The 12,798-nt window shown below is 41.7% G+C and overlaps 1 protein-coding gene across 2 annotated transcripts in view; it reads left to right on the top strand.

Annotated features, from left to right (window-relative positions):
• Window positions 1–12,798, top strand: part of NCAM2 (neural cell adhesion molecule 2) — a 1,313,898-nt gene that overhangs the window by 868,387 nt on the left and 432,713 nt on the right. For both annotated transcript variants that reach the window (XM_085623062.1, XM_085623061.1), the window contains exon 8: window positions 10,836–10,981. In XM_085623062.1, the coding sequence (XP_085479188.1) occupies window positions 10,836–10,981 (146 nt within the window). The remainder of the gene's footprint in view (window positions 1–10,835; window positions 10,982–12,798) is intronic.

Below are 12,798 nucleotides of genomic sequence, written 5' to 3' on the forward strand. Positions count from 1 at the left end.
ATACCATCAACCAAGTCTTTGCTGGTGTAAACGCAAGCCCTCTGTTTCATAGCAGGGCTGCCTCCGGCGACACTTTTTCACACTGTCCTATGTTATCCTATGGGGAATAAAAATATTGCAGTTAACGAGGTAAGTATCGAACTTACAATTCCAGTCTCCGAAGCCAAAAATCAACAAATGCCAGGGGAAAGGTAGGTACCAAAACTGCACCACCAGCACCACAGGGGCAGCTGGGTGCAGAGGTCAAAATTGGAGTTCAATGCAATGCTTTCCAATGGAGACTGCGGGAGCATGGAACCACACTGCAGGTAAGTAAATCATTTGGAGGGGCCAAGCTTTGGGGGTTTGCACAAGCACAGGGGCACAAAGCAGCACTAAACCTACACCATCAGCAACACAGGCGTGGCCGGGTGCAGGGTGAAAATTTTACATTGGATGCACTATGCTTTTCCTGATGGCAAAGAGGCTGCAGGTGTAGCATCGGAGATTACAGAAGGAAGACCAATGACAGAAGTGGAAAGTTGGGATGTAGGGAATCATAGGGGCACTGTTGGTTCAACTCTCCAAGGCCCTGGGGCTTCGGGTGCAGGGGTGCCTTTGGATGTTTGAATCTTCTTACCGGAGCCGGTCGCGAGGAGCCTCTGGATTCACACTGCAGGTGCCATCATGAAGAGGTGGAGAGGTCAGCTGACACTGGTCTTCAGGTCAGAATCGCCAGGGAGACTACACTGCTCAGGTGAGCCACTCAGACTCGGGCGGTGGGCGACAGGTGCAGAGTGGGCTGGCATCATTGATCTGCCTGGATCAGGGGTCTCTGGAGTCGGTTTCTTTTGGACAGGCCTGCTGTTCTCAGGAGATTGGAGTCTTTATTGAAGGTTGTGCTGCAAGACAGGTCACATGTTTCGTTGAAGCTGGAAATTGGCTGGTTGGGCAGAGACCAAGGTAGTTTTTGTCTTCTGCCTTCTGATGCAGGGTGTATTTTTACTTCTGAGGTCGCTGCAGATCTGGGGCCCAAGTCCCGGGGGGCCACCTAAGTACTACATTTAGGGGTAGCAGGTAGATCCAATGGGCACCTTGCCTGGGGTGACTTGACTACAACCTCTATTATGCCACCCTCAGGCAGGAGGGGGCATAGACCTAGCCCTAATTTGAGGGGTCCACCCATCCTCAACATAGTGAGAACTAAAATGTGTGCTTTACCTCACTTCCCCAACTTAGGGATGGGTTTGGCAGAGGTGGGCACACCTCCTATCGTTTTTAATTTTCCCTCCAGTTTTCTCACCCAACGTGGGGGTGTAAACCAGGGACTGCCATCTGATGCTGTGGGGGGTCACATTACAATGGTGGCAGGCCTTTGAAGCTTCCCTCTTTGAGCACTGGCCCATTCTGTGGGAGAAGGCATGACCCCTCTGCACAAGATGTGCATTGTTTCTGGTCTCACAGAGCAGGGGTTCTCCACCAAGAGGACCAAAAACATGTCTTATAGTGGATGGTTTCCAACAGCCAGTCAGAGAACACACAAGAGTTGGTAGGGATTCAAGGGGCACCTCTGAAGAGACCTCTGGGTACATGGTGCAATAAATCCCACACTGGCATCAGTGGGAACTATTGAAAGAAGTAGTTCGGTACCAAACACTCCTATATTTAGTAAATCCATCATGGTGCTGTGGAGCTGAAGTTGTCCCAGCCCATGTGCTCTCCATTGCTTCACTGGCACTTACAATATTGGGAAATGGGGCCCAATATTGGAGGGGCATATCTGCTCAGGCAGATAGGCCCTCACCTGTAGTATAGTACACCCCGCCTTAGGGCTGTGAAGCCTGCTAGTGGGGTGACTTGCGTATGCTGCCAGGCAGTTGGCAAGGCACCCATGTTGAGTTTGTTGTTTTCTCCCTCACAGGGGCAACCAGGCTGCAAGGGCAGTGGCATGGTCCCAGTGAGGGGGGTCCCAAGGGACCCTCTTCAGCTCTTAGGCCCTATGCATCCAGGGTACTGGTACTAGGGAATTAAAGGGCGCAGATATACTAATATGGAGTTTGTTTTAGGAAAGGAGCGGTGCACAGGACATCTGATTGGCAGGGACTCTGTGCCCTACATTAGAAACCACATTAAATCTAGGCAAAAGGTGGGGGGCTAACCACGCAAAAGAGGCACTTTCTCACAGTCTGGATCTGAACAACAACCTTGCACTGTTGTGACTTTTAATCTTCAGGAACTGTGACGTTATTTTGAGTCCCAATCAGTGGCTTTGGTGTCTTTCCTCTACAGGTATGAAAGGCTAAGTAATCACAACCCAGGCACTTGTCCTAGGGCTGTTGTTCCCAGTGCTGTGGTATGAAGATTCTCTGTAATTACTTCTGGTAATGAGACAACCACTTTCTTGCATCTAGAATGCTATGCTTGTAGCGCTTCTGTGAACTTGCTGACACCTGGTTTATCTCTACCTCACAGCACTTGTAATCACAGCATTATCTTGCACTTGGCTGTCGCTTTGTACTTGTTGACACCGGGTTGATTTCAACTTGGCAGCCCTAGCAATCACAGTATAATCACTCCATAATATTTATAGCTGTATATTGTATAGTAGTGCAGTACCTTCAAGTATGGCCTGACTAACAGGCTCTCCACCAAATAGTTTTCAACAGTTTCACAGTGGCGGGAACACCTTTTTGACCCCACATCCATTCCCATTAATTCTGTACTTCAACGACAGCACACATAGCACCTACAAGCAGTTTGCCTGGACCACAGCAAACTCTCTGAGACAGCATTGTCAATTCTACAAACTTACGTATCCCCTATCTCATCACCATTTGTAGCATCTTCCCATCTGTGGTACCCGCCAACAACTATACCAAACACGGAAATGATATGACACGTTTTCATTTGTATGCATATAACTGTGAGCTCAACATTACAAAGCAGCCTTCACTGCAATACACTTTATTTATAACATCAAAGCTCTACTGAATTCAATAGCCAAATGTTTCTGTCATTGCTAGCTTGCAAGACACTACAGCAGGAATGACATGTATAGTAGCCAAGAGTGAATAATTAACTTTGATTAGCTCCTTTATGCTGGCCTTTGGATCATTCAGGGCTGCTTGCCTGGTGGACAGCCTGCAGTTAAAAACTCTTTAATTCTTAGTTAGAAATTGCAACACTATTGTTTGTAATGAAATGTTGACTCAGTGGTTCCCAAACTTTTTCGACCCATGGCTCCCTTGACCCACTGGCCATTGTCCGTGGCTCCCCACTGTTACTTTTTTGTTTGTGGGGGGTGTACGTCCTGCCTTGTGAGTACTTGCATTTTTCTCGCTGAAAAAAATATGAATGAAGCTGATGAAGGTATTTTAATCATAGACGCAGGTTTTTTTTTACATTACTAAGGCGACGCCTCTAATAAAATATTCCTAGTTACACTTCTTTGCCCATGCCTTTTTTAGAGTACCCTTTAAAACTTTGTTATCCCACTTACAGTGCTAGATAGCACCCCTCTGCATGTAGGCCCCATTGATAAAGTGTTTCTGAACTTGAAGAATATTTGAATGCACTTCTATTTCTACCGATTTCATATGTGCCAACACACCTCTCTCAGCAGGGTGACTTACGATTTTTTAAACCACATACAGCTTTATTTTTGCTGTCTCCTCTCCAAAAGTGCCCCCAAATAAATACAAGTAAAATAACTTCCTCAGATTTTTTTTTAAATGTCCCTCTTTCTTGCTTTCAAATATTGCCATTATGCCGTGTATGGTGTTTTTGCTCCCTGTGCTCAAGGAGAGAGCAGGCCTGTCTGGAAAATAGTGTGTACTGAAAGAAATGTGTACTGGAAGTACCTATGATTCAAGTACAAATGTCAATACTTAATAATACTTAGTGTGTTGGATTGGTGTCAAATGCATTTGGAAAAAATAAAACTATTAAAGAGTCTAACAAAATAAATTAGGCATCTTCTGCTTACTTTGGGAGTGTTGGAATGCAGTGATCCAGTGAAGTATGAAGGTCAGCTCCCTCGATATGCCATCAATTAGGCACTATGTTTACAGGTTTAGGCATGTCACTTACAAATCATCGACATCATGCATTTAAGTCTAATTAGTTTAACTGAAGCCAAGAACCCCTTCAACATTAAATGCATTAAAGTGCCTGGTGCGCAGCTCCCCTGGCTAGGTTTGACACTCACCAGGCAACCCCGGCGCATAGTTTGGTAACCACTGGGTTAACTGAATGGATTCATGGGGACAATGTTTTACCTGGCCTTGCAACCTCTTTATTTGCTCTGTTTAGTCATGCACAGTTGTCATGCATTAGGCATTCATTGCTGTAGTATAAGATTTACTTATTCTAAAGTTCTTTAGATCAATTGAGAATACTTGAGTCTTCAAAGATCAGTCTGGCCTTTTACCTGGCAGGGTCGCACTGAGCTCCTCTGTGACATTAGAATCTGGAATATGCAGAGTTCCAAAAAGACTCCTGAATCACAGGACATCCAAGGAAATTAAACATGTTTGGTCTTTTTTGAGCTTTCCAACTTTGCAATTCCTTCTGCTGCTTTCTTTTGAGATGTATTTCCTTGAGCATGTTCTATAATTAAACATGACACCTTGCAGAGACATATTACTTTAATGGATTCTAGGTAATATCTTTTTTATGATGCAAAATCATGTGATAGGAAATGAAATGGGTCAAATCAGCAATTTATGCAAATTTGCAACAGGGTGCAATGATTTCCCAGTTTCTTGTCTTCATTGCTTGCTGGCGTGATTTGCACTATGAAAAAACCTTTACATTTTGAAAAAGAAACAGACTAATTCTCAAAGTTCATAAATAGGGAAACATCTAATCAGGTCTTATAATGCCTTTTTCTCAGTCTACGGAATTCTATTTCTGTATACATCACACTAGATCCACATTTATTGGCTTTTTGTAAGTGACTAAAAACCTCTTCAAAGTATACCTCACTGACAAATTTCTTAACCAGTTCTCGATATACTCTTTCACCTCTTTTGTAATATGTTCTGTGTTACCCTTTAATCTGTTATTGGTAAAGGCCCCCACCGCTCATGTGGCTAGGTCTGCACTATAGAATGCTAAAAAGAAATACAAAAACAAATAAACATCCATATTTATAGAGCTCAACCCATCTAAGATAGAAATTTTGTTATTTAACAAGAACTACAATAATAAAACAATATAAAAATTGACATTTGATGGCTTGGAACCTCAACCTTCAATGAATGTCAAGTCATTTGGATTCACTCTGGACAACAACCTCACCCTCAAAGAACACATTGCCAAACAAAACTAAGAAATCCTCATATATGCTCTCTCTTCTTAAGAAAGTAAAACTGGTTCTTTTAGAAAGCAGCTTCAGAACTGGTTTTCAAGCCTACATGCTCACACATTGGGATGGTGGTAGCACTCTGCTCCATGGTCCCCCAGTCTTCACAGTGGCACCTTTTAATGGTATTCTGCATACCACAGCATGTCTCAGCCAGTGGCTGAAGACATATGATCACATCACCCCCATCCAGATGGAACTCCATTGACTTCCTTTGCTGGTCAGGTCTCTCTTCAAAACCAGGTGCTTCCTTTACAGAGGCATCAAGACCAGCATTCCCTATTTATCTTGTGGGGAAGCTCACCATCTCTGGTGGTTCTCAGCACTCCTGCAACCAGTTCACCATCAGGAGGCAGAGTAAAAGTGTAAACAAGAAAAAAACAGCAGGCTTTTTGTTTGTGTGGCTGGCCAACCTGCATAACACCTCAGAGTCAGACCAAATCACATCTTATTGGAGAAGATGGATGGTTACTCTCTATTTACCATCAAGAGTTGTATTTTACAGCACTGGCAGTCATCTAGGACCTGTTTCCAGTAGCAATGGACAACAGAACTTCTCTAGCTTGTAGCACATTAGCGCTCCATGTATAAATTACAATATCAAACAGTTATGTTTGACTAGATTTAGGGGCCTTGTCTGGGTGATGATGATAAAACAGATATTTGTATAGCGCACTGATGCTCCAAGGTGTGTCCCAGTGCTGGCCCTTGCAGGTAAGCACTTACATCTTTATGCTTATTACATTATGCCAAAATCATTCGTAATTTCTTGATGCTTACTACATGATGCCAAAACTACATAGGTGCACAATCCATACACTGGGTTTCCTTAGCCATTGAAACCGCCTTTGATTATTGAATCTTTTTACTGGTCTCAATGTTGCTTGGGGTTATTGAAGCCACTATTAAGGTAATGGGTCTGGGATTCAAATTGTATTCTTCAGGGTGGAGGCCCTCCTCCTTGGTTCTGATAACTACCATTGGCACTGTTCCCTTCCCTTCCTCCCAATCTAATTTTTTCTTTGAGACCCTCGTTAAACCTGTATTTATCTTAGAGTTGGCATTATTTATTGTTGATAGTTCAATCAATCAATCAATCAATCAGGGTTGGTAAAGCGCAACTACTCACCAGTGAGGGTTTAAAGGCATGGGGGAGGCTGCTCCGTTCAGTGATGGGGTGATCTGAAGGGCCAGGTCTTGAGGTCCTTCCTGAACTGTTGCAATGTGGGATATTCCCAGAGGTGGAGGAAGAGTGTGTTCCATTGATTATCACTGCACTAGAGAAAAGATATGATAAACTAATCTAGATTTGGATGCTCGGCCACATATGACTGCTGATTTTTTAACTGATATTGTGATTCTGTCTGATATACTGCTGCTGCTCTACATAAACAACAACAATATTTGAAAAAGAAACATTGTCTCTTTAAATGAGATCTTTTCTCAGAATTGTGCTTCCAAAGAGGAAAATATACATCCCATTGTTTTGCCCATTATTTGCTTTTTTGTTGATGTACCTTAGTTTCTGCGGCCTTCAAGAATAATCCCCATGCCCATGTGCATTACCTACAATGCCATTGCGTTCCATCCACTGACTTAATTTCTGGAGCCACTCACTATGCAAGTGTGACAAACTGCCTAGAAGCAAATTCTATTTCATTTTATAATTACTAAGAGCAAAATCCAAACCTGACAGTTTTTGTCATGTTGTGAAACAATCTAACTCAATCCCAACGCGTTGATTGTAGTCCCTTTTGCTTGAAAACATCCAAAAGGCACTGCAAACTAACATGTGCAGCGTAGGAGTGATAATAGATCAAATGTAACCCAATGAACCAGTGTCATTGGCTGCTGCCAATGCTATCTCATCAGCCATGTTTGCTATTCTTCTCCTTTGTATGTGCACAGAGCTCTAATACCACCCGACAAGGCCAGGTGTTTGGGTACCTATTAATGTAAATAAATAAAAATGGAAGGTAGCTTTGTTAAAATTGTACGGCCATAAGAGACCCCACCTAAACAACAGATCAAGAAGAGCATCAAAATAATAAATACAACATAGTATTGGTTAACACGAAGGGTATGTGCCTCTGTTGAGATATCACGTGGCCTTCGTGCTGTGTCATAAAATAATAACCAATAAATGCCTCAGAATTTGCTGCATGAACCTGATCTAATGACGTATTTAATCATTGTGGTGAGTTTTACCAACTATAGACAGAAAAGCTTGAAAAGGGTGCCTGGGTACTGTACAAAAGGACTAAAAATCTTCAAAGGATAATTAATGTGTGCATAAATACTCTGAGGGTGATTCTCTGTGCTGCATATTCTAGGGAGTGGATGATTCAGCATCCAGGAAAGTACTTCTGTTGGACCTAGATGAGAACTGAAACTCGGTGCCCATACTTATCGTCCTCTCTGCACCCTAATACATTCTACGCCATGATCTACTTCTGAGTAGGTGTGTAGACTGGGATGGGGGGGGACACACTGATTTGGTTAAGGTTTCAAACCGAAACAAATTAGTTGGCGTCTGAGCCAGAGAATCATCATTACATGCCATGACCAGCAGCCTACCTGCCTCCTTTTTACACACAGCTACATAAACTGGATGGACCTCAAAAGATGCGCTGATGATACTCAAAATTGTTCCAGACAGAAAACAAGCGGCTATAGAGGGCTGGGTGACAATCTGTCAAGAAGACATATTGTACTGATTGAAAAGACATTTCCATTGTTTAAACACAGCATAAACTGCAAGCTCTACATAGGGCTCTCCCTATTCTAATCAACATGGAGGAAGTCCTGAAGAATAAGTTTTGATAAATACCTTTGGATCTCAAACAAACTGGATAGTGGTGACTGGGATGTCTAATCGTTTGCTGAGTGAAATGGGAAATAATTAAAAGTGTGCTTTTTTAGCAAATCAGGCTCTGCTAATCCATTATTCATAGTTACCGAATGTGATCACTACAGTCTGGTAGTAGCAGGTCTCTGTTATGAAGTTTGATGCTGAAATTAGGGCTCACAGACCTCTAAGTGAATGCTGTAAATCTGTGTTTCCTAAAGCTAATGACAGGCAGTTCATCCTACTTACATTGAAGGATCTTTATCATAATAGTTTTTGCAAATGGCCTGCCATCTGGTGTGAATTGAGAGTCGAGTGGGATGGTGAGTATAGAGGGGAAGCATAATTTGAGGGGGTAACAGCCCAAGTGGAATTTATCACACAAGTATGAAAAAGAAAAAGTCAAATTCTGTGTGTGGCACGAGCATCTGTGTGTGTATGGATTCCGTTCACGCAGAATGTTTGTCTGCTAGGGTGCTATTGTGATGCTGTTATAATATTGGTCACTGTGAGAAAGACATCCTTTTTGCCCATATCACTCTAATGTATAACCAGACCCAGGGTCAGTGCTCTGTATAAAAGGTGTATGGTAATTAGGTGTAATTGCAATTGGTATGACAACATACCTGTAAGCCCCTAGCATGTTTGGCTTTTAGGCACTATCAATTGATTATGCTTTAAAAAACCACATGTCCAGGTCCCTGCATTGGAATTTTGATGTGTTGCTGATCATTTTAATCATACAAATATTTCCAATTGTTATGAACTGGTGTTGGATTTTTCTTGTGTGTTGTTCCCTAAGTATTTAATGTATTGTTTTTTTAAATGCTTTACATCCCTGTCTCCTAAAGTAAGCCTGCCTGCTCGCAACCAGCTACCAAGGATTGGGCAGGGGGATAATTTATTAGACCTTGACAGGACCCTATATTGTGCTTGTGAACGTATGACTGGTGGTAGGTACCTGCTTACTCCTACTAATAAACCACATTTTAACAGCATTGCATAATGGTGGCCATGTTGGGGTACAGAATGCATCTATGGCAAGACAAGTCAAACCCAGACTATAGTGCTGACAGTGGAATAACAGTTGTTAATTGTAGCATATTTTAGCATGGGATTGTGCCACAGGGACATGGAAGCTAGAACATTTCCATGTGTTACACTAGTGCACTAATGGTATGTGATGAAAATAACAAAAGTGATGCATAGAAATTATTTAATAACAATGGAAAGCTGATATAATAGGAGAAATACTTTGTTTTTAGGAAAAGAGCAGATATTTGCATTAGGGAATTTAGTTTAGTTTTCATAAATGAAAATATAGCATTAGATAGCCAAATGTGTGAAAGTGAAGAAACACACTTGTAGCATTTCCGAAATAAAAATGTAAGTTGACATTCTGTTTAATCTGATGGGTGGCAGTGCAGTATTTCCCTGTAAAATATTTTTAGTTCTGTCGTGCACCTGCTGAGATTGCAGTAGGGAGCCCTCCGCATACTCCCCGAAGTTGTCAGGCTTGCTGACTTCCTCAGTGCAAGTCGGGTTCCACGCTGGCCACCACTGGAGTGCTGGGTCTGTAACAAATGACAGCAATTACATACAGTTATGGGTGAAAAGATTTTCCTTACTGTCTGTCATATTTTGTACTCCAGTTGTGCCACACCTCGTCAATGCAAACATCACCAGTTGCAGTAGGGCCACACTGCATCTTGTGCAAAGGTACATAGGGCCTCATTTACATGATGCCTGTGCTGCCGGGAGTGCCACTTTTATGTCTCTCTGGTGGTCCAGGCCTCTCAGTCATATTTATGAGGCGACACAAGACTCTGTGTGTGGCTTTCCATGGCCTCAGAGATATGGAGTAAGGAAGGAAGCGCAAAGTGCTACATTGCCTTACTCTGCATCAAGGAAGTGTTCCATGGGTGTTGCGGTGGGTGTTCTCACACAACACCAATGGTTTTTGACGCTGCCTCAAATTTACAAAGTCATGTAAACCTGGGGCAGCACCAAAACCTTACACCTCCCCATAGCAGGTGTAACGAGGAGAAAGTTTTTCATTTCTTCTTGTTATTTCCTCTTTTCATGTGTGCTGCATTCTGCAGCACACCGAGAATGAGGAAAATGCCTCTTGTGACTTTTCTTTGTAGAAAGATGCCCTTTCCTGCACAAAAACAATCAAGACAATAACGCAGACTGTGAAAGGGTGTCTTCTTTGACGCTGGGCTGCTAAATGTGCACTGGCTGAGAAGACAGGAATGCACGATATCTTGTAAATACAATGCATTCCTGCCCTTTCTATTTGGCATAGGGCAGTGCAGCAAAACTACGTCTGGGTCTGCCCTACCCAATTCTTTGTAAATGAGGCCCATAGAACAAACAAGGAATGAGGGCTGGTTAGAAAATCTTTTCTTCCCATATTGCATACAATCCAATGTTTTCAGCCAGAGTGCTAATGATTAAATTCAAATATTTTTATTTTCAAGTAGTTGACGCTGTACATTTTCCCTCTATGAAAACCAATTGAATATTTTACAGTTTGTATGCACTATGTGTTTGTGCCAATGTGAAGAACAAGGAAATATTGTCGTGGCAATAAAAACAAACGTAACGCACTGAAAATAAGAGAATGTTTTATTTTTACAGTACAGCCGCAGATCATACAGCTTAAAAATGAAACTGCAGTTGAGAGCAGCCACACTACTCTGACTTGCCAAGCAGAGGGAGAACCAGTTCCAGAAATTACTTGGAAAAGGGCCAGCGACGGAATGATATTTTCAGACGGTGATAAGGTAATGCAATATTTATTCACAGGCACTTTTAAAATATTGGAGCAGACCAAACAGTGTTGCGTTAAGCAGGTTTATAAAAGTGATGATAGTTTATAAGAACTGATAGCATTTACTAAACACTAAAGTAAGATATAACAATTGGTAACTTGTTTCAAAGAATAAGTTAAACTACATCTGGGGGTATATGTAGCAAACGATTTTGTATTCGCAAACGCTGTGAATCGCAAAAAAACAGCGTTTGCGAATACAAAATCGCAAAAGGAGATGGATGAGGCATTTCAGCCTCGCAATCTTAAGGAATCGCTAAATTTGCGATTTCTTAAGTTTGCGTAAGCATTTAAGAAATCGCAAATTGCGATTTCTTAAATGCCATGTAACACGCACTCAAGTTGTGCGATTTCTCCTTAAGAAATCGCAAATTACCACCAACTTCAAGTTGGTGGTAAATTGCGATTTCTTTGAAATATGCACTTTTTTGCATATTTCAAAGTGCCATGTGGTGCACATACATGCCCTTAGGGCATGTATGTGCGCCATATGTGCACACATGCTGATTTCAGGGGTGCATCAGGGTGTCATCATGACACCCTTGCGCCTTTGAAAATATTCTCAATTTGCGATTAGCAAATAGCGATTCGCAAATTGAGAAGGACTTCCCATTCATTGCTATGGGCCTCCTGGCCCATAGCAATGAATGGGAAGGTATTCCTTAATTGCGATTTCGCAATTTGCTAATCGCAATTAAGGAATTTTAAGAAATCGCAAAATTTGTGCGATTTTTTAAATACATCCCGTTTTGCAATTCTCAAATAGCGATTCTCAAAAAATCGCTATTTGAGAATCGCAAATGGAGATGTTGATACATATGCCCCCTAGTTCCTTACTGACTAGTTTGAGGATAAACAAGACCAAAGACACAAGTGGAGCAACGTAAAGTATTTATTCTGGCTTAATTTGTGCCGTTGTTTGCCAGGTCTTGGGCAGTGACAGATTTTAAGCACAGGCACTTGTTTATGCGTGCACACATGTCGGAATTCTCAGCCTATTCTTGATCAGAGCACTTTGGAAGTAACTTGTGCAAGTCAATATATAAAAATAAGATGAAAGTAGCACTGCCAAGCCATCGCTACACCGTGGAGGGATATGGAACTGACCAAACTATCACGCCTGTTTCAGTGTGCTGGCACTGACGTCGGGCAGCAGGTGCCGGAGCTCTGGGTGGTACTTGCAGAAGTGTAAGACATTGGTTCCTAACACTTCTATATTTACAAAGTCAGCACTTATTCTGTCTAATCAAAATTGTTATGATTAGACAAGAAAAAGTATATAATAATAAATAAAGGTGACCGAAGACCCAACTTAAAGAAATGACCACAAAGGAGATGAAGAATTTTCAGCTTATTTTTATTATGTTTTCCTCGCATTTATGTTCTCTATAAATGTGAGCAGGGGATTATAGGCAAACACGTGCCTCCGAACACACATAAATAAATGTGTTATGAAACACAATAAACGCATTTCTAAAAACATATCTCCGAAAAAATAATAGTAGGATGGTAAACTTCGATTCAAAGAACACTGCCAGAAGCAATATGAACATTTTCCACATTTATATAAATTTGAAAGATTTCAAGAGTAACAAAAATCAGTGTAGCGACTCAAAATCACTATAGTGAATGTCCTTGTACAAAGTCCATGGTTAAACGCGAATTCAAATCTGAATATTTGCTACTTGTTAATGAAACTTACAATAGTGTATCCATAATAAAACACCCACAAATAGGTTTCCCAGACCTAATATTACAGAAACTAAAAAC

This window comes from Triturus cristatus, chromosome 8 (assembly GCF_964204655.1).
Source record: "Triturus cristatus chromosome 8, aTriCri1.1, whole genome shotgun sequence".
NCBI classification, from domain to species: Eukaryota; Metazoa; Chordata; class Amphibia; order Caudata; family Salamandridae; genus Triturus; species Triturus cristatus.